The following is a 21,998-nucleotide window of genomic DNA, read 5'->3' as shown; positions in this document are numbered from 1 at the left end:
GAGAGAGTATGTTGCGGAGTTTAGCTATATTACGTAGATGGAAGAATGCGGTTTTAACTATGCTGCATATATGCACATCGAATGAAAGAACTGAGTCAAAAATGACTCCTAAGTTTCGCACCGTTTTACCTGGTATGATTAGGTGACCATCTATTTCTACTACAATATTATCGATTTTATCAAGTTTGGGACCTAGTAGGAGGACCTCAGTTTTATCTGAATTTAGTAGGAGAAAATTAAGTGTCATCCACTTTCTTATTTCTCTAATACAGTCAGTTATTTGGTTTAGACAGAGGTCCTCATTGGGTTTAGCTGATATGTAAAGTTGGGTGTCATCTGCATAACAGTGAAAGTTAATACCGTGCCTACGGATTATTTTACCCAGCGGTAGCATGTAGAGTGTAAAGAGTATTGGGCCCAGAATTGACCCTTGTGGGACACCATATTTAACTCTAGACTGATAAGAGCATTTATTCTTTAAATGAACACACTGGTAGCGATCACTAAGATAGGATTTGAACCAGGTGAGGGCGGATCCTTTAATTCCTATAAGATTTTCTAATCTATTGAGCAAAATAGCGTGATCTATAGTGTCAAAGGCAGCACTGAGATCAAGGAGCACAAGAATGGCAGTGCTGCCCCTATCGAGTGCAGAAAGTAGGTCATTTGTTACTCTTAGCAAGGCGGTTTCTGTGCTGTGATTTTGTCTGAATCCTGATTGGAAAACTTCATGAATGCTATTGTTTTGTAAATAAGAGCACAGCTGCTTAAACACTATTTTTTCAAGAATTTTGGCTATGAAGGGGAGATTGGAAATCGGTCTATAATTAGCCAGCTCACAGGGATCCAGATTTGGCTTTTTTATGATGGGCTTAATGACTGCCAATTTGAGAGAATTAGGTACATAGCCCAAGCTGAGAGATGAATTGACTATATCTAGTTATGAGTTCCCAACCTTAGGCAGTGCCTGTTTAAATAGCTGTGTAGGTACAGGATCTAATAAGCATGACGTCGATTTTAATGAGCTAATTATATTAAGCAAATCCTTTTCTATAACTGGGATAAAATTCTCTAGGTGTGGCTCAGAGCTGGTGCAGCATTCATCTATGTCTATAGGTATGTTATGTGAGTGACACTGAATTTCTAGTCTAATATTATTAATTTTATCATCTAAGAACTTCATGAAATCGTTACTATTAATGGTGTCAGGGATAACGGAGCTAGTTTGTTTTTGATTTTTAGTAAGTTTAGCCACAGTACTGAACAGAAATCTCGGGTTGTCTCTGTTTTTTTCAATGAGAGCTGAGATGTACTGTGATTTAGTTTTAATTAGCGCTTTTTTATAGTTCGTCATACTATGCTGCCACTCAAGTCGGAAGGATTCTAGTTTAGTGAGTCGCCATTTACGTTCAAAGTTACGAGCTGTTTGTTTTAATGTGCGCGTGTGGTCATTATACCACGGGGCTAGCTTTTTATCCCTGACCGGTTTTATTTTCATCGGCGCAACACTATCTAGGTTAAAGCGGAGCACAGATTGAAAATGTTCAGTTATGCGTTCGAGATCTATTTCATTAGACGGAGAGGAGCTGTTTAAGTCTGGGAGGTTATTTATAAACGAATTGGCTGTTGAGGTTGTTATTTTACGCTTGTTACTGTAGCGGGGAGGCTGAAGGATTTCTTGACTAAGAACAACTTCAAACATGATTAAATAATGGTCGGATATTGAGTCATTTTGTGAAAAACTGACTATATTCTCTGCTTCAATACCCATTGTCAGAACTAAGTCTAATGTATGGCTACATCGGTGAGTGGGGCCTATAATATTTTGATTGAGGCCTAGAGCATCTATAATTGATTTAAAAGCAATTTTTAGTGGGTCCTGATCCTTTTCAAAATGAATATTGAAGTCGCCTGCAATAACGATCCTATCAGAGGAAAGAGTTACTGCTGCTAAAAAATCAGCAAATTCACTAATAAACTCTGAATATGGTCCAGGAGGACGATACACTGTTATCAGTAGAAACGAATGCTGAGTTTTGGAAGCAGCAGACGGACCTGCTACTTTAAGACTAAGAACTTCGAACGACTTAGTGTCAAACCCTGAGTTCTGAGTTACACCTAGAACTAAATCATATATTGTGGCAAATACATAAATAAATGTATTTATTTATTTATGTCGCTGGTCTATTTTTGAGTCTGCTGCAGTGTGAAACTTTCTGCTTGAGCTACAGAGAAATACATCATTAAACCTATGAAAGCCGCTGTAGTCGTCCTGCAGGAGGCGACACTGTCTCTGTTTTTAGCTCTCAGTTCAGTTTCTATTCTGACACAAACTGAGAAACTCAAGAGTCAAAGTTTCGTTTTCGAGCTGTTCTGTAGGGGAACCTGCAGCCTTATGTGGAACATCTGAAACTGTTTACAGCAGAACAGAATAATGCAGCATTAATCCTGTCACTGCAAAACCCAAACACACCAAAATATTTTCTGGTTCAAAAATGTCCCTAAAGTGGAAACAAGCAGTTTGATTGTTTTATTCAAGTTAAACTGAATTAAATCCAGAGAAATTTTCATAGAAAATAAGTTTAGATAAAGAGAAACGTTACATGCTGAAGCTGTTCTGAGTTTACAGTGAGTTTACAGTGAGTTTACAGTGAGATTACAGTGAGTTTACAGTGAGTTTACGGTTCCTTTTTGCAGAAGTGCTGAGTTTCAGTTTCATTTCTGAAGCTGCTGCCTGACATACATACATACAGCAATAAAGCAGAACAGAGAGAAAGAAAGAGAGAGAGAGAGAGAGAGAGAGAGAGAGATGGAGCAGTGGGTCAGGGTTTTTCGGGACCGAGCCACTGGGCTGGACGGAGATGAGTGGACTCTGGAGCTGAATAACTCCATTGAGCCGGGCCGGACTCCGCAAGGCTGGAACCAGTACATAAGAAACTCCTTTGCACAGTAAGATACAGCTGCACCTTCAGAATGGGTTCTATAAGGGTTCCTCAGTAAAGTCAGGCGTTACATACAGAACCATGAGAACCAGAAGAATGAAGAATGAATTATGAATTAATCAGTATCTACTACGACTTTGAGTTTAAGTGGTAAAATTACTGTAATATTTCTTTGGGAATCAATAAGGTAAATATATCATTTGGAGTCACTCATTTTTGTTACCCATAGATACTAAACAGAGTGTAAATAATTATAGTTACAGGCTTTAAACAATATGCTGTGGAATGAAAAAAATATCACACTGTTTGGTCTCTTTGGGCTGTTTGGGTTGTTTGGACTGTTTGGGCTGTTTGGATTGTTTGGTCCCTTTACACTGTTTGGGTTGTTTGGACTGTTTGGGCTGTTTGGACTGTTTGGACTGTTTGGACTGTTTGGGCTGTTTGGTCCCTTTACACTGTTTGGGCTGTTTGGACTGTTTGGACTGTTTGGACTGTTTGGGCTGTTTGGATTGTTTGGTCCCTTTACACTGTTTGGGCTGTTTGGACTGTTTGGACTGTTTGGGCTGTTTGGATTGTTTGGTCCCTTTACACTGTTTGGGTTGTTTGGACTGTTTGGGCTGTTTGGACTGTTTGGGCTGTTTGGATTGTTTGGTCCCTTTACACTGTTTGGGTTGTTTGGACTGTTTGGGCTGTTTGGACTGTTTGGACTGTTTGGTCTCTTTGGGCTGTTTGGGCTGTTTGGACTGTTTGGACTGTTTGGGCTGTTTGGACTGTTTGGTCTCTTTGGGCTGTTTGGACTCTTTGGGCTGTTTGGACTGTTTGGTCTCTTTGGGCTGTTTGGACTGTTTGGACTGTTTGGTCTCTTTGGGCTGTTTGGGCTGTTTGGACTGTTTGGTCTCTTTGGGCTGTTTGGACTGTTTGGTCTCTTTGGACTGTTTGGTCTCTTTGGGCTGTTTGGGCTGTTTGGGCTGTTTGGACTGTTTGGACTGTTTGGGCTGTTTGGGCTGTTTGGGCTGTTGCATAATAATTTCTACACTTTGTTTTTAATGTTTATTATGCAGATCTGTTTTGACTGATTGAGACCAGTGAGAGTAACTCAGAGAGTTAAGAGGAACAGTGTTTATTTATAATAATGATGTTGAGAAACTTGTATGCTGTTTACCTGTCCAACTTGTTTGACTGAGCTCCGCCCCCTCCCGCAGGTTCCACTGTTCTCTGTGCCGGCGCTCGTGGCCGTCAAAGCAAGTGCAGGTTCTCTTCCACTTCTCCCGTGACTCATCCCTCCAGCGAGGCACGGTGAGAGTGAGGGGCTTTAAGCAAAAGTGCCGGAAATGCTTGGCGGCAAGGATGGAGGAGCCCAGCTTTACTGTGGACAACATCGATGTGATGGTGGAGAAGCTGATGGAGAAGATCAGGATCAGGTGCTACGGAGAGGAACCGCCAGAGTCCAATAGAAATTTACGATTTGTTGGCAGAGTCGAAGGTCCACACGAGAGACTGCACTGCGAGGCCTGTCTGAGGGGCATCTGCTCTCAGAACCAAGCATAGAAATAACACAGTAATAAATACAACTGCATTAAATATTCATTGGAGTGTTTGAAAGCATTAAACATAATGTATATACTGCAATGTTTCTGCTGTATGTGGGATATTCAATGTATTCTGAAGTGGAAAAAATATAACTCTTCTGTACTTGAATAATAATAAGTACATACACCCACACACATACATTCAGTCACTCACACATACACACACTCACTCCTACACACTCACACAAACACATTCTCACAAATGCAAATAAAATGCTTGATACAAATATTTGCAAGTCAAGTGAGTCTCAGTGGTTTCTCCACAACACACACACGCACACACACGCTTTGCATGTTTGTTGCTGTTTTGCATGTCTGTATGTTGTGATTTGCTGTTTCTCTCGTTCTGCTGTGAAAAACACGCTCTCTGACTTTGTTTATGCAAATCAGTCACGAATATTTAAACTCACTGTCATCCAGAAAAAAGCCACTCGTTTATTTATTCGGGTTTGTTCTTCTCTGACAGCATCACCACTGTAAACATGTCTCAGGTAAAAAAAAACTAAATTGTTTGTATTTGTTGTTTGTTTGTTTGTTGCTGACTGAGCTCCATGTTTGTTTGTTTTTTAATATATTGATAAACAGCAGCTGAAAATCTGAAGATTGTTCCTGTGATCAAACTTTAGTGTTTTATTATTACACTGAGACTTTCATTAATCAGCTGATTATTAATTATTGGCTGAATATCATAAAATTCTAAGCGCTGTTTGCAGGTTAAACCCTTGGAGCTCAGCTTCATCGTCATCATCAGCGTTGGCTTCATCCTGAACTGTAAGAGCATTAAACACTGTATTTATGCAGATTCTCTCATTACATCTTCTCATTAATCACTTATTAGAGTTTTAATTGTTTCTAATGGAACAGTTGAATTTTTTTGAGAACTAAATGAAAATGTGATGGAGTTACAGCCGCAAGCAGAACTTCCCAGTAATATAAATCAGATTATTATTGTCAGTAATATAAAATTAATCTGGTTTCATTTTAAATTCTATTTGTAATTTGTTCAGTAAATGTCAGATCATTTATAGGAAGTTCTAATATTATATAAAATAATATAATTATATATAAAATAAATATAATAATACAAACAAATGACAAACTTTAGAAAAGTTGCTGTGTGATGGTAAAATACTTTTATTCCTCTATTAAAGCTGAAATTAACTATAAAACAGCAAAAACAATCTGACCATTCTGTTTCTGCCCCCCGTCGCCCCCCCGTCTCAGTGCTGCCCCCCCACCTTGTGGAGTCTGTGAACTGCTCCGAGCCGACCGCCCAGGCTCTGCTGACCGCTCTGAAGGACACTGTGCTCTATAGAACTGAAGTTCGGCCCGTGATCAGCCTGCAGACCCCCACAGTGATCAGCCTCAACTACTACATCTACGGCATTTTAGGAGTCGTCAGTAAAAACTCTGTTATTACTGTATTATTACCTCATTATCATTTCATTATGATAAAGTCTGTTTCTCCTTCAGCATGAAAAAGGCCAAGTTCTGGAGATGTTCATTTGGCTGTACTTGGTGAGGATCTTCACAGCAGAGAGAATCAGTTACATTTGATACGATCATTATTTATAATATCACATAAACGCAGTTACACTTCATTCTGACCACCTCCTCGTTTCTACACTCACTGTCCATTTGATCAGCTCCACTGACCGTATAGCTGCACTCTGTAGTTCTACAGTTACAGACTGTAGTCCATCTGTTTCTCTGATACTCTGTTACCCTGTTCTTCAGTGGTCAGGACCCCCATGGACCCTCACAGAGCAGGTGCTATTTGGGTGGTGGGTCATTCTCAACACTGCAGTAACACTGACGTGGTGGTGGTGTGTTAGTGTGTGTTGTGCTGGTGTGAGTGGATCAGACACAGCAGTGCTGCTGGAGTTTTTAAACACCTCAGTGTTTGGACTGAGAGTAGTCCACCAACCAAAAATATCCAGCCATCAGCGTCATGTGGGCAGCATCCTGTGGGCAGCATCCTGTGGGCAGCGTCCTGTGGGCAGTGTCCTGTGGGCAGCATCCTGTGACCACTGATGAAGGACTAGAGGATGACCAACACAAACTGTGCAGCAGCAGATGAGCTGTCGTCTCTGACTTTACATCTACAAGGTGGACTGATGAGGTAGGAGTGTCTAATAGAGTGGACAGTGAGTGGACACAGTGTTTAAAACCTCCAGCAGCGCTGCTGTGTCTGATCCACTCACACCAGCACAACACACACTAACACACCACCACCACGTCAGTGTTACTGCAGTGCTGAGAATGATCCACCACCCAAACAGTACCTGCTCTGTGAGGGTCCATGGGGGTTCTGACCACTGAAGAACAGGGTAACAGAGTATCAGAGAAACAGATGGACTACAGTCTGTAACTGTAGAACTACAGAGTGTACCTTAATGAAGTGACCAGTCAGGGTTCAACATTCGTATGGTATAATGTGTTGTGATTGCAGTCCTGGAATGTGGAGGGTCTGAGTTGGGACCCCTCTGAGTGTGGAACCGAGCGGATCTCACTGCCCAGAACCTCAGTGTGGATCCCCGACATCGTCATCAATGAGTTGTGAGTTAAAGCGTCTCTAATGTTACAGATTTATGTTCTTATTTACACTGAATGATAACTGACCTCCATCAATCTGTGATTAATCACTGACCAACATAAGATCAAAGCATCAATAATATAGCTGATCGCTGTGGACTGACAGGTGGAACCAGACGTCAGTGTCCTCTACAGACTCATTACTGCACTAATACACACTGTTTATTTAGTGAATTTATCAGACTGGGCCTGTGCAAAAGTTATGGCACATTTTCTGCTTTATATTTGTCCTGATGTTAAGCTCAGCAGGTAAACAGCCATTTGCAACAAACCTGCAACAAAGTGTGTTGTCTTTGGAGGACGAGCCAATTTACTGTCCATTAGATAATTAATAAAACATAATTTGACTGGAACTGTTCAAACTTTGACTCACAACTGTAAGCAACAAACACAACGATACATGTTAAATTTTGGCCTTGAGATTTATTGGCTTTAAGGCCCAAGTGCAGAATTTTATACAAGTTATAATTTTCTTTTTTGTAAACTTTAAATTTTTTTCTAAATGAGGAAATAAATAGAAATTGTGTACAACAAAACACTTTAAGCTGCCACTGGTATAAACAGTGTGCTATGAATAAATGAATGAATAAACAAATAACTAAACACAATTATTATTATTGTTGTTATTGTTGTTGTTACTAAATTTGCGTGTTCTCTGTAGAAACGTAGAAAATCAGCAAAACATTATTTGACATGTGGCTGAAATTCATGTCCACGAGTGTATTTGAGGTAAAACTGAGAAGCTGATGAAATGACTGGAAGATGAACTGGTGTTCTAACAGAAGTTCTAAAGTTCTAATCACTCGTTACAAAGTTAAACACCACGAGGCATTCATCCTCTATAATTCTGTGCGATTTCCTCACATCAGCGTTCTCCACGCGTTCTCTCTGAGAACATGGACCAAAGCGGCCACTACCAAACATTTGCTTTCAACAAAAGTCCTCTACTCTCATGTGTCCAGTTCAAAAACATCCTCAGCTGGAATAATAACCCATTTCAAACCATCTGTCCTGCACTGGAAATAATAGAGAATTAAACAAACCCATTTAACTGAAGTGTTGGTTGAATAATGACGTATTTACAATTTAAATATAAATATGAAATTTACAATCCGAATATAAACATTACAGCGTGATGTGGTCATTAATCTGTAATCACTGTCTGTACCTCGCTGTTCTGATTCTGCAGTATGGATGAAAACAAAGTCCCAGCCACGTTCTACTTGTACGTGAACCACATGGGCCAGGTGACGGACTCTCTGCCCTTCCATGTGATCAGCTCATGTAATCTGGATATCTACACGTTTCCCTTCGACACCCAGAACTGCTCCTACACCTTCAACTCCTACCTGCACACCAGTGAGCTCAAACACAGCGGAGCATCTTAGAACATCCAGCACCTCTCAGCACAGAAACTACACAGCTAAACTGGGCCACTCATTAGAACTTCACATTCCACCTTAAACAGCGGAGCCAGAATGTAACAGCTGCGCTGGTTAAGGTGGAGTGAATATAAGAATCTGCACATCTGATTATTAAAATCCATTTTTCTATTTTTGGATCTTTTGGTCTAAAATAAAACACTGAAGCTCCAAAGTGAGAGGAGTGACCAGAACAGCAGACCAGCAGTTGAACCAGCTCAGCAGAACCAAACTAAGCCCAGAACAGAGCATTCAATGTTAAATATGTCAACATTCCAGATAAACTCAGAAGACTCGTGTAGGATCTCCGGCGGTTTTGAATAGACAGTAGATAACTGATCCATCAGTACTGTACTGAAGTAAAAGAGGTCAGGAAAAGTAACTGCTCCTCTGCTCTTTTGTTTGAACAGTGTCTGATGTCCAGTTATCTCTGGATGATGCAGCGCTGAATGTTTTTGAGAATTCTCTGAAAACCATAGGAACAAACGGAGAGTGGGAGCTGATTGGAATCATTCCTGAAAAGCCAGAAGTGGACAGAAACGTCAGCCTCCAGGATCAGTTTGACAGTGTCGTCTTCCATGTTAGTGCACTTTAACAGCTGATAACATTCATAAATATTTAGGCAGGTATTAAATAAGATAGTCTAAGAGGAGCATTTTAAGCCCTTACAGTCTGAATCCCCTAGTCCAGAATGAATCTGGGGCATGTGTAGTTTTACAGTATGACGGTAATAATTCATAATGAATACTGAAAAATATTCGAACCGGAACAGTTTCACATTTTAACCTTTTTTTAGCCCTTTACTGACATAAATATGATAGATAGATAGATAGATAGATAGATAGATAGATAGATAGATAGATAGATAGATAGATAGATAGATAGATAGATAGATAGATAGATAGATAGATAGATAGATAGATAGATAGATAGAAACCTAATAAATATTAATATTAGTTAATGACTAACTGACCGTAGTTACTGAGTAATCTGTGTCAGTGACTGGACAATGTCTGCTGGTCAGATAGTTCTGAGGCGGAAAGCAGCCGTGTACGTGGTGAACCTGCTGCTGCCCAGCTGCTTCCTCGTCGCTCTGGATGTCTTCAGCTTCCTGCTGCCCCCTCAACACGTGGACCGCTCGGCCTTCAAGATGACCCTCATCCTGGGCTACACCGTCTTCCTGCTGCTGATGAACGACCTGCTGCCTGTCACAGGAAACAACATCCCGCTCATCAGTACGGCACAAATACCCATCATGCACTTCTTTAGGGCTGCAGACATACTGCATTTACTGATCTGATCAGGAAGCGACTGTTCAACTGCTCTGAGTCTGAAACGTTAGCAGTTCCTGCTCTTCAGCTCTGTTCACGCTGTGTTTAAGGTCACTTTATAGAATTATCAACAACACAAATCAGCTCAGAAACAACAACAGCAACAACAGGAGAAAAGGAAAACAGTCTACGCAGTTTACTGTTTGTTTACTGTGTGTTTGTTTGTGTGCAGATGTGTTTCTCTCTGTGTGTTTGGCGCTGATGGTGGGGAGTCTAATAGAGACAATATTAGTGACCAATCTGCTGTCCGGTTCTGCTGCTTACCCGCGGTTACCGCTCTGGCTCAGAGCTCTGCTGCAGCGCGGCGCTCGGCTCGTCTGCCTGAACAAAAACTCTAAAGCTGAAGGTAAAAACAGTCACACAGTTAACAGGTCAACACAGCCTTCAGCATTAGCTTTAACCTCTGACACTGAATCTTAAACACGGAATAAGAGAAAGTAAGACAATAACAGAGAAATCGGACTTTATTCATTAATCATTCAGTTACTGTGGGACTTTACTGTTAATGTTGTTTTTTATTTTTACTCTTTCAGTTCATTCTCTAAACAGTTAAACTCATTATTTAAAATGACTTCATAACTATAAAACCATTCACAGCACAGATTTATGAATTACATGATGCTAGTGCAGCAGTTCATTATCACCACTTTTCACTAACACAATTATCCTCTAATGTTGTTTAAATTGCTGGATTTTGTGAGACTTTAATAAATTTAATAAATGTAATAAATCTGATTTCACTCCAACAGAAAACAGCCGAGAACTCTCAACACTGTCTGTGAGAACCGGAGACATAGGAGACACAGCTCCGGAGTCAGGCCACCCGGAACTGCTGCAGGAACTGAGGAACGTAAGCAGAGATTTGGTCTCCATACGGCTGAAGGTGGAGGATCACCTGAAAACAGATGAGCAAACAGAGGAGTGGATCCATTTGGGGCTGGTCATCGACCGGATCCTCTTCAACTTTTACATCATCTTCATCACCATGAGCTTCATCATGATCCTCGTCCTGTGGCTGAGCTGGTACAATAAACACAACCAGACATAGAATTCAGAGTCTTCATACTGCGGTACTTATTGTTCCCATGGTTACACCACTCCCATTTCCATGGTTACACCACTCCCATTTCCATGATTACCTTACACCCATTTCCATGGTTACATTACACACTTTTCCATGGTTACACCACTCCCATTTCCATGGTTACATTACACACTTTTCCATGGTTACATTACACACTTTTCCATGGTTACACCACATCTATTACTATTTCTCTATTTTTATTTATCTGTTCATGCTGTTTGCTGTATGGTTCTGTATTAATGTTCTACTGACTAATAAAGAACAATGCTGATCATTTACGCTGAATGACTTCTGTTCTCTTGTTTTTCCTTTGTTGAGTTTCAGTTCAGGGGCTTTACTGGAAGAAACTAGAATCAGATTAATCAATTAAACTAATCAAAACCAATCAGAATTAGGGTGTACTTTCCATCACTGACTCCACACACACACACACACACTGAGTGTGCTAGCGTTTTAAAAACACCAATAACTGTATTAAAATCACAACTTCAATAACATAAAATCTGCATTGAAGCAAAAACACCAGCTTCAGTTTTACACAAACAACCTGAGCTCTGAAAAGCGTCTCGTTTATAAACCTGTTCATAACAGTGCTATAAAACTGTTATAACATTTGTGTTTGTCATTTACAGTTTAATCAAATGTGAATTTAGTTTAAATCTCTGTTCAGTGCAGTGACGGACATTTGGTTGGATGTTTCATTACATTTAAAAAAGTTCAAAAATAATAAATTAAAATATAATAAATAATAAATTTAAAAGCACAGAGTCAATTTATGGAAAATAATCTTTAGGACTCATTCTTTAGGAGTTCATTCGAAGGTGTAAAAATAAACATATATTCTCTAAAGGACAGGAAGTGATGCGTGAGGATCAGCCGATCAGACTGAGGCTCGTTTCTCATTAATTAATTAAAGGTGTTAAAGTTCTCTGTTCAGGGAAAAACAGCCGAATCGATACCGAGACACAAACAGGGCGGCTGACTGATCATCACAGGTGCTAAAAAACAGCTTTAAAAGCCGAAGATCCTGAGAGACGCTCACCGTTCTCCTCAGCAGCTGAGCCGGATCAACTGCAGTGCATTATGGGGCGACTCCAGGCTCTCCTTCTACCTGCAGGGTTAATTCTCCTCACAGGTAAACAGACAGTGGTAAACCTCTCAGTATTACAGTTACAGTAATATTTATGTTTAATCTTTGAGCTGAACAGCACAGGAATCTTATTATTTCATGTCAAATGATGTAATTGCCTCTTCATCAGTTCCTCCTGACTAGAGGACCTTTAATCCATTCTCATTAAAGCTGCTCTGATCTTTCATTTTCATTCATTCACTTCGTTACAGAGAGGCGTGTTTTCCTGTAAGAGTTTCTACAGCAGATTAACTCACTTCGCCACGTAAAGATGTAACTGTAGCGTATAAATGTGTTCAAAGCAGCTGCTGTTGTGTTTCTGTTCTGTAAGCATATTTAATTTGATCTAAGGTGTATTTTAATAATGTTATAAAAGTGTGAGATTAATATTAAAACTCATTTAGGTCATTATATCATTACATACAATACAAATATACATATATTTACATCTCCCTGCTCTCGGAGGACATCTTTTGTATTTTTTCCAGTGTTAACATAATTTTAAAATGTCTGTTTCTGTTTACATTGTGTGTAAATTTCATGACAAATGGATGAAAAAAAGGTCCAAAATGACTTGGAAAAAATTCTGGTTCCACTGACTTCCATTAAGAGTAGAGTGTGTTTTTTTCTTTCTCCTGTAAAGTTACTATTTTGGAGATACGAGGTTTCCTCCTGACTCCTGACAGCAGTGATTTATATATATATAAATGTTTTTATACAGTCATAAGTAATATTTTACAGAATATATGAAAAACCTTGATCTTTCAATAGAATCACTTGTAACTGTGATTTTACTCACGAATAACGTTTGCAGTACATTAAATGATGCTTAATATAGTACAAATAGCTGTTAACTATAAGTTCTCCACATCATAAACAATAGTACTGTAAATTTTTGGCTTCATGATTCGATCAGTACTGTTCAATCAGACATTCGGAATCTCAGGTTCATTATCTCATTCTGGATCATCACTTTACTCTCATGTCATTCTTGATGCTTTACAAATGTATTGATTTTTAATCTGATATTATAATATGATAATCTACAGCTCTGTTATTATTCTGGATCAAAAAATTCCTGAAGCCATTTATGTAAAAATAAACACTTTACTAATAATTTAAGACAAAATACTGTAAATTCTCTATATTGTCTTAAATTATTAGTAAAGTGTTTATTTTTACATAAATGGCTGCAACTGTAACAACTGCAATTTCCCCCTGGGATCAATAAAGGAATCTGAATCTGAATCTGAATCTGAATCCTGCTAATTACTTGTTGAGCACTAATGAGTCGTAGAGTTTCAGCCTCACATTCAAATAAACTCACACCTGCAAATCATGATGAGCCTCTCAGACGAAGCGAGAAACGCTGGTTATCTCATAGCTGAGGGTCTGGAGACACTAGACAGGCTTGTGTGGCTCCCGGTCGGCAGTGGTGAGCACCTCCTTACAGTGGAGCGAGAAGAACAAACCACAAACTGGTGACAGAGTGTAGGACGCCTGAGGCTCATTGATGCGTGAACCGAGGCAATCCCACTTGGCCAGAACTGACAGAAGAGCTACCAAGTCAAAGTAATATTTACTGATGGTTACAAGAGGAACCGCAACTCAAGTGATGGACCAGAATGCTCTGTGGGAAGAAGACGAGACCAGGAGAGAGTGTGATGCTCTGGGAGATCTGCTCTGGACAGCAGTTTGACAAGATGTTGCTTAGAGGTTCCTTCGTGTGCCCATTTGCTCCATTTGAATGAAATACGGTACATCACCATGGTCCCTTTAACTGAGTTGAGCTAATTTGTGTGGAACTGATTTACATTTTTAAACCAATTAAATTCAGATTTTCCTTTCAGTGTAAACCGGTTGATAACCGACTACACCTGTCACGGTGATGGAGCCCCCAAGGGGGTAGTGGCTTCTTTCAGCAGCAAAATTAACAATCTGAAGACCATGATGAAGAGCTCTAGATGTGTGTGTAGCCTCCAAATTGCCCACATCTCAGTCACATCAAGAATCTGTGGGACGTGCTGGAGCAACAGGTCTGAATCACAGCAGCTCACACCTTACAGGACTTAAAGGATCTGCTAACGTTCTGGTGCCAGACAACAAAACACACCATCAGAGGTCCTGCAGAGTCCATGCCCAGCAGGTCAGAGCTGCTCTGGAGACACACTGAGGACCAACAGCTTATTAGGCAGGAGGTCACAATGTTTCTGCTCATATGTACGTTATAAGTGTGTGTGTGTGTGTGTGTGTGTGTGTGGGTGTGTGTGTGTGTGTTCCCTAGCCTCTTTGAGTGTGTGTGAGTTGAGGTGTCTGCCGGGTGACAGCGGACCCTCATTCGACTCTCTGCAGGAAGTGTTTGACAGGAAACCCTTCAGACCAGCCGTTAACCTGAGCAACCCCACCATCACCAACATCTCCTTCACTCTCTACGCCGTGCTGGGGGTGGTGAGTTTGGGGTGGGGTGTGATTGGGGTGGGTGGGATGAGTAGGTGGTGTTGGGGGGGTCCAGCTGGCTCCATTTACGTTACTAACACGTTGATGGATTTACACTTTTGAAAAGCTCTCACTGTTCTGCTTTACTGCTGGTCACTCCTCTCACTGTTCTGCTTTACTGCTGGTCACTCCTCTCACTGTTCTGCTTTACTGCTGGTCACTCCTCTCACTGTTCTGCTTTACTGCTGGTCACTCCTCTCACTGTTCTGCTTTACTGCTGGTCACTCCTCTCACTTCAGTTCTTATACAGACTAATCAGACTCAGATGCATTTATGAGCCTTAACAGCAAACAACAAAAACAGTTTCCTCAGAAAGATGAAGAGGTTGGAAAATTACAACATAGGGCCTTTTATGGTGGCCAGGCGTATAAAAAACTACCCAGAGGAAAATAAAGTGCAGGACAACGGAGGCGCAGCAGCTGCGCGTCAGGAACCGCACTCGCATCGAATTTTCCGTGTTTTGACTAATCTCAGCTGTTACTGTGAGCCAGTTCCACACCCGCAGCTCCTGCACTGACAGAGGCCGCATGTTCTAAAAGGTTCCACTGCGGTTCTACAACAGAAATCAGTTTTTGCTTTCATGGCAGTCATTAGATCACAGACTTACCTGTTTACACTGCGGTTCTCTCTCCTGCAGAACGAGAAGACACAGATCCTCAACACGTTCCTCTGGCTGCGGCTGGTAAGACTGAGAGACGACCAACGGTTAGCTTAGCCTCCCCACACGCGGTAACGGTTAGCTTAGCCTCCCCACACGCAGTAACGGTTAGCTTAGCCTCCACCACACACAGTAACGTTTAGCTTAGCCTCTCCACACACAGTAATGGTTAGCTTAGCCTCTCCCTACACACAATAACGGTTAGCTTAGCCTCTCCCCACACACAATAACGGTTAGCTTAGCCTCTCCACACACAATAACAGTTATCTTAGCCTCTCCCTACACACAGTAACGGTTAGCTTAGCCTCTCCCTACACACAATAACGGTTAGCTTAGCCTCTCCCCACACACAATAATGGTTAGCTTAGCCTCTCCACACACAATAACGGTTATCTTAGCCTCTCCCTACACACAGTAACGGTTAGCTTAGCCTCTCCACACACAGTAACGGTTAGCTTAGCCTCCCCACACACAGTAACGGTTAGCTTAGCCTCTCCCCTCACACAGTAACGGTTAGCTTAGCCTCTCCACACAGAGTAATGGTTAGCTTAGCCTCTCCACACACAGTAACGGTTAGCTTAGCCTCTCCACACAGAGTAACGGTTAGCTTAGCCTCTCCACACACAGTAACGGTTAGCTTAGCCTCTCCACACACAGTAATGGTTAGCTTAGCCTCTCCACACAGAGTAATGGTTAGCTTAGCCTCTCCACACACAGTAACGGTTAGCTTAGACTCTCCACACATAGTAACGGTTAGCTTAGCCTCTCCACACACAGTAACGGTTAGCTTAGCCTCTCCACACACAGTAACGGTTAGCTTAGCCTCTCCCCACACAGTAACGGTTAGCTTAGCCTCTCCCCACACAGTAATGGTTAGCTTAGCCTCTCCACACACAGTAACGGTTAGCTTAGCCTCTCCCCTCACAGTAACGGTTAGCTTAGCCTCTCCACACACAGTAACGGTTAGCTTAGCCTCTCCCCTCACAGTAACGGTTAGCTTAGCCTCTCCCCACACAGAAACGGTTAGCTTAGCCTCTCCCCACACAGTAACGGTTAGCTTAGCCTCTCCCCACACAGTAACGGTTAGCTTAGCCTCTCCCCTCACAGTAACGGTTAGCTTAGCCTCTCCCCACACAGTAATGGTTAGCTTAGCCTCTCCACACACAGTAATGGTTAGCTTAGCCTCTCCCCTCACAGTAACGGTTAGCTTAGCCTCTCCCTACACACAGTAACGGTTAGCTTAGCCTCTCCCCACACAGTAATGATTAGCTTAGCCTCTCCACACACAGTAATGGTTAGCTTAGCCTCTCCCCACACAGTAACGGTTAGCTTAGCCTCTCCCCTAACAGTAACGGTTAGCTTAGCCTCTCCACACAGTAACGGTTAGCTTAGCCTCTCCCCACACAGTAACGGTTAGCTTAGCCTCTCCCCACACAGTAACGGTTAGCTTAGCCTCTCCCCACACAGTAATGGTTAGCTTAGCCTCTCCCCTCACAGTAACGGTTAGCTTAGCCTCTCCACACAGTAACGGTTAGCTTAGCCTCTCCACACAGTAATGGTTAGCTTAGCCTCTCCCCACACAGTAACGGTTAGCTTAGCCTCTCCCCACACAGTAACGGTTAGCTTAGCCTCTCCCCACACAGTAATGGTTAGCTTAGCCTCTCCCCTCACAGTAGCGGTTAGCTTAGCCTCTCCCCTCACAGTAGCGGTTAGCGTGTTCCTGACCGTCTGTGTGTTTTTCTGCAGTACTGGTTCCACGAGTTTCTGATCTGGGATCCTGACGTCTGTGACGGAATCACTAGAATCTCCCTCCCCGTCAACAACGTGTGGATGCCGGACATTATCGTTTATGAGTTGTTAGTCTACCCTCATATGGAAGTTGGACCCCTTTGTCAGATTTAGTAATTTTCTTTTTTTGTTTTTAATATTTTATTTGAAGTTTGATCTCATAGATTTTAGATTGTAGACATAATATAACTAAAAATAAATAACAGTAAAACTGAAAATACAGATTAGACAGACTGATGAGTCTGAAAGATCCCTCTGTCTGTCTGTGTTTCAGTGTTGATGATGACGTGTCCCAGGCGTGTCCGTATGTTTATGTTAATCATACGGGTCATATCCGTTATGACCGGATGTTGCGGCTGGTCAGTGCATGTAACCTGGAGATCTTCAGCTTCCCGTTCGACATCCAGAACTGTACCTTCACCTTCGGCTCCTACATGCACACCAGTAACGCACTCCGCAACTCACCCTCCACAACACACACTCCACAATACACACTCTGCAACAAACTCAACAACACACACACACGCACACGCACACACACACGCACACACACAGAGTCATACCTGTAAACCTTATAATGTGCAAAGTATGGGTCTAAAGTTAAGGTGCTGAGTGCAGCAGCAATTAAATGGTGTATAGTGGCAGAGAAAGGGGGTCAATGGGGTAACAGTCAGATAAGTGGTGTACTATGGCAGGTAAGTGGGGTAACAGATCAGTGGGGTAATATGGCAGATAAGTTGGTTAATATGACAGGTAAGTGGGGTAACAGTCAGATAAGTGGGGTAATATAGCAGGTAAGTGGGGGAAATAGTCAGATAAGTGGGTAATATAGCAGGGAAGTGGGGTAACAGTCAGATAAGTGGGGTAATATAGCAGGTAAGTGGGGTAATATAGCAGGTAAGTGGGGTAACAGTCAGATAAGTGGGGTAATATAGAAGGTAAGTGGGGAAACAGTCATATAAGTGGGGTAATATGGCAGGTAAGTGGGGTAACAGTCAGATCAGTGGGGTAAATATGGCAGGTAAGTGGGGTAACAGTCAGATCAGTGGGGTAATATGGCAGGAAAGTGGGGTAACAGTCAGATCAGTGGGGTAATATGGCAGGAAAGTGGGGTAACAGTCAGATCAGTGGGGTAATATGGCAGGTAAGTGGGATAACAGTCAGCTCAGTGGGGTAATATGGCAGGTAAGTGGGGTAACAGTCAGATCAGTGGGGTAATATGGCAGGAAAGTGGGGTAACAGTCAGATCAGTGGGGTAATATGGCAGGTAAGTGGGGTAACAGTCAGATCAGTGGGGTAATATGGCAGGAAAGTGGGGTAACAGTCAGATCAGTGGGGTAATATGGCAGGAAAGTGGGGTAACAGTCAGATAAGGGGTAATATGGCAGGTAAGACGGCAGTTCCAGAGGATGGAGCTTTATAGGGTTTTTATGGGATTTAACAGACACGGATGTGTGTGTGTGTGTACAGTAAAGCACGTGCGGGTGAAGACGGCGCTGCCCTTTGATCAGATATCTGGGAACTCTAAGCGGTACCTGGAGGCAAGCGGAGAGTGGGAGCTGGTGGAGATTTTGGGAGAAGAAGGAATTCTTAAGTTTGGAGTAGATGAGTGGGACATCATCACGTTTTGGGTGAGAATGATCGTGAATTTGTTTATCAAAAGTGCTTTTCATCGTTATTGTTGACTGAGATATGAAATGTATGTGGTTTATATTGAACCTGGCCCAGTTCTGTGAATTTCCAGTGTTTCCTGATGGAGTTGCGTTACTGTGTCTGTCCACCAGGTGGTAATAAAGAGGCGTCCGATTTTGTACGTGGTGAACCTCCTCATTCCGAGCTCGTTCCTCATGATCATTGACATCCTGTCCTTCTACCTGCCGCCGCACAGCGTGGACCGTGCCTCCTTCAAAATGACCCTCATCCTGGGCTACACCGTGTTTCTGCTCATCATGAACGACCTGCTGCCCAGCACGGCCAACGGAACACCGATCATAGGTCAGAAACCTACAGAAGAACGAAGAGAACATTTAAGCACCATGAGTCGGTTCTTCCAAAGACATAATGGATCCGTATGCCTCACCAGTTAGCACAGTGCTCTCTGTTATCGATAAGGACATTTTTATCTATGAAAATGGACAAAAGTACATCAGCAGAGCAGCATCTTATAGTCTGAATATCGGCCGGACTTTAGTCCATGTTTACACATCACAGTGAGTCGGTGTCAGAAACCACACGACACTACCAGAGAGTTAGCACTGTGCTAATAGGTGGGGTATAAACTTATTACTTCTTAGCTACAGGAAGGTTCAAAGGTCAGAGACCTTTTCTGAAATAATCAAACCCATTCAGTGGTGCTGAGGTCTGGACTCTGGGGTGGTCAGTCCATCGTCCAGCTTCTTTGTTTGGTGTGTCCGTCTCCTTTTCTCATCGAGGTTCTTCTTGATCAGCTACACGTCCTTTCAGACCCACAGCGCTGAGTGGTCTTCTCACAGTGGAAGGATGGACAGAAACACCTGTGGATGTTTTCAGATCTGAAGCAGCTTGATGTTCTCCTCTCTCTCAGAGATCAAAGCTTTCAGTGCTGTTTATCTGATGGGGGCAGCTTTGGTGTCAAGCAGCTCTTCCAGGTGGTTGTTAGGAGGAACATGTTCTCTAGAGCTTCTAGTCAGTTTTTTAAACTCCAGTTTTGGAAACTCCTTGTTTCCATTTATTTTCCTTTAACTTTCTCCTTCTTTGTGTAAGTGGAGTATTTTGTGTCTAATCTCTTCAGAAATATTAGTAACTTGTACTTAATGTCATTTTTCCCAGCACTGTAGGTTAGCCTCGTAGTACCAGCGCTAAAACCCCTCTGGGCTGATCCGCATCTGGAGTGGTCAGATGGATGTTTTTGTGTCCTGCTTTCACTTTAATCCTCTCTGACGTGTTTGTGTTTGTTCAGGTATTTATTTCTCAGTGTGTTTGGCTCTGATGGTGATCAGCCTGCTGGAGACGGTCATCATCACCAACGTTCTTCACCACAACTCCATGAAGTACCGAGACGTTCCACGCTGGGTGCAGGTGGTAGTTCTGCGGTACATCGGTAGCCTCATCTGCTACAGACGGCCTGAAGAACTGCCCAAAACAGAACTGACCAAAAAGGACAGCGGCGACCCCTGGACCATCCACACCTCGCACACAGCGTCCAGCTTGAGCACAAACAGCAGTGAGACACACACACACACACACACACACACACACACACACACACACACAATGTACAGGGTACATATTATATACACACACACCCATACTATACACATATACAACAATGTCCTTAACACTATACACACACACACACACACACACACACACACATTACAGTCACTTCACATACAATAATGTCCTTAACACTATATAAATACAAACTATATACACACACACACTGCTGAAAGTGAGGTTCAGACTGATGAGCGTTCTCGTTGTTTATTCTGGTTCCGTGTCTTAGTGTGTGTGTCAGGTGGTGTGGCGGTGCCGGAGCTGGTGGAGATCTGTGCGGATCTGCGGGCGATGAGGTCACACCTGAACGTCCTGCAGCGCGAGGAGAAGCTCCAGGATCAGTGGTGTCATGTGGGCTACATCCTCGACTTCCTGCTGTTCAGAATCTACCTGGTCATCATCACCTGCTACGCCCTCGTCATCATCAGCATGTGGTGCATCTGGATGTATCATTGATTTACACTCAGCTGTTCCTGCAGATTCTCAACAGATCCACGTTCTCTAAACCGCAGTTTAGTGTTTATATCACTGTAGATTTTTACTACCAAGACATTTTGAACACTTTTTCTGCCCATAAACGTCTGTAAATTTTAAAAGAAAAATAATTTTCACAAGTTTTAATTACACACTGCAAGACAAATGAACAGGCTGAACAGTCTTTAATTGTAAATTTATATTGTATAACAATGAATATTATTAGAATCATTTACATCTTAGGAGTGCATGTCAGTCTCATCGAGAGCCTCTGCAGAAAAAAGGCATTTCAGGCAAAATAGACTAATTTTAGAGATTATCAGTGAAGAGAAATCAGACTGTTTAACAGTTCACACGCATCTCAGCGCTCACTTTAACTTCAGCTTCATCTTTTTAACTTGAACTCCGTTATGAAATGACTCTTGCAGAAGCAAACAGCAGGTCATGTTAAATAAACTTTCATACCAGGAAAAAAGTCTGTTTCATTTACACCTCGCTAAGCCTAACCCTCTGAGAGGCTGATGTTGCTCAGAAAGGAGTCAGTTATGAAAACACACAAACAACAAACTCATTAATGACAAATACAGCAAATGAACAGAATCACAGAATATTTATGCAAATATTTCATCACATTGGAATATTTAGAGGTTCAGTCTGAAGCTGCTGCCACTGATCAATACTTACAGGAATCTGCAGCTTTAAGCTAATATATCGGTTATTATGAGATCTGAACCTACAGAAGTGTGAATAAACCTGCACTGATTAACCATCCAACTGAATTTCAGTAAAGGACTGAACATTGGTCCTGTGCAGTGACGTCAGGACGAAGACTGATAATAAAGACGAACAGCTGGAGCAGATGTGGAGTTAAACTGCAGAGAGGTGAGAGCGACTCTTCTGAAGAACAGGCTGCAGTGGGATTTTGTACTAAACTCTTAAAAATAAAGGTGACAAAAATGGTCCACTGGAGCGACGTCAGAGGGGGACTACTTTCGGTTCAATTAAGAACCTTGCAAAGGAGAATTCCACTAAAGTTTTCAAAAATTCTGTGCATAATTAAAAAATTAAGATGTAATCAGAGCTGTTATGAGTGTTTGGTGTGAAATGCTCTGTACTAGATAAACTTACAGAGCCAGAGCTGCTCACAGTGGTGGTGATGGGAACCAGACGTCCCTCTAAAAGCTCCTCACAGAAAGTTCCTACATGAGCTGGTTCTGAATTCACTGCCTGATGACT

General features: G+C 42.1%; 3 protein-coding genes across 3 annotated transcripts; all 3 read left to right on the top strand.

Moving 5' to 3' along the window:
* Nucleotides 1-2,749: 2,749 nt before the first annotated feature.
* LOC108410686 (receptor-transporting protein 3-like) lies at nt 2,750-4,772 on the top strand. The gene is made up of 2 exons (XM_017681887.1): nt 2,750-2,949; nt 4,145-4,772. Exons 1-2 carry the CDS (start codon nt 2,810-2,812, stop codon nt 4,488-4,490), a joined length of 486 nt encoding a protein of 161 aa, XP_017537376.1. The 5' UTR covers nt 2,750-2,809; the 3' UTR covers nt 4,491-4,772.
* Nucleotides 4,773-5,427: 655 nt separating this feature from the next.
* Nucleotides 5,428-11,087, top strand: LOC108410690 (5-hydroxytryptamine receptor 3A). Its single transcript, XM_017681891.2, has 9 exons — nt 5,428-5,458; nt 5,756-5,928; nt 6,984-7,090; nt 8,316-8,485; nt 8,958-9,127; nt 9,233-9,249; nt 9,547-9,782; nt 10,051-10,224; nt 10,628-11,087. The coding sequence occupies exons 1-9, from the start codon at nt 5,428-5,430 to the stop codon at nt 10,924-10,926; spliced, it is 1,377 nt and encodes a 458-aa protein (XP_017537380.2). The 3' UTR covers nt 10,927-11,087.
* A 3,139-nt stretch (nt 11,088-14,226) lies between these two features.
* LOC108410683 (5-hydroxytryptamine receptor 3A) lies at nt 14,227-21,263 on the top strand. Its single transcript, XM_037545419.1, has 9 exons — nt 14,227-14,237; nt 14,401-14,539; nt 15,225-15,269; nt 16,992-17,101; nt 17,308-17,477; nt 18,504-18,664; nt 18,818-19,028; nt 19,972-20,235; nt 20,530-21,263. The coding sequence occupies exons 1-9, from the start codon at nt 14,227-14,229 to the stop codon at nt 20,742-20,744; spliced, it is 1,326 nt and encodes a 441-aa protein (XP_037401316.1). The 3' UTR covers nt 20,745-21,263.
* Nucleotides 21,264-21,998: the final 735 nt, after the last annotated feature.

Source organism: Pygocentrus nattereri, chromosome 15, assembly GCF_015220715.1.
Source record: "Pygocentrus nattereri isolate fPygNat1 chromosome 15, fPygNat1.pri, whole genome shotgun sequence".
NCBI lineage: Eukaryota > Metazoa > Chordata > Actinopteri > Characiformes > Serrasalmidae > Pygocentrus > Pygocentrus nattereri.
The sequence above is the reverse complement of the archived record's forward strand: the minus strand, read 5'-3'. Positions and strand labels throughout refer to the sequence as shown.

Excerpts from the sequence above, each read along its gene's own strand:
- LOC108410686 (XM_017681887.1), top strand. The coding sequence starts at position 2,810 with ATGGAGCAGTGGGTCAGGGTTTTTCGGGACCGAGCCACTGGGCTGGAC. Across the intron at positions 2,950-4,144 it reads ATAAGAAACTCCTTTGCACA|GTTCCACTGTTCTCTGTGCC; the intron begins GTAAGATACAGC and ends CCCCTCCCGCAG.
- LOC108410683 (XM_037545419.1), top strand. Across the intron at positions 14,540-15,224 it reads TCTACGCCGTGCTGGGGGTG|AACGAGAAGACACAGATCCT; the intron begins GTGAGTTTGGGG and ends TCTCTCCTGCAG. Across the intron at positions 19,029-19,971 it reads CAACGGAACACCGATCATAG|GTATTTATTTCTCAGTGTGT; the intron begins GTCAGAAACCTA and ends GTGTTTGTTCAG.
- LOC108410690 (XM_017681891.2), top strand. The coding sequence starts at position 5,428 with ATGGAGTTACAGCCGCAAGCAGAACTTCCCA. Across the intron at positions 7,091-8,315 it reads GACATCGTCATCAATGAGTT|TATGGATGAAAACAAAGTCC; the intron begins GTGAGTTAAAGC and ends CTGATTCTGCAG. Across the intron at positions 8,486-8,957 it reads CAACTCCTACCTGCACACCA|TGTCTGATGTCCAGTTATCT; the intron begins GTGAGCTCAAAC and ends TTGTTTGAACAG.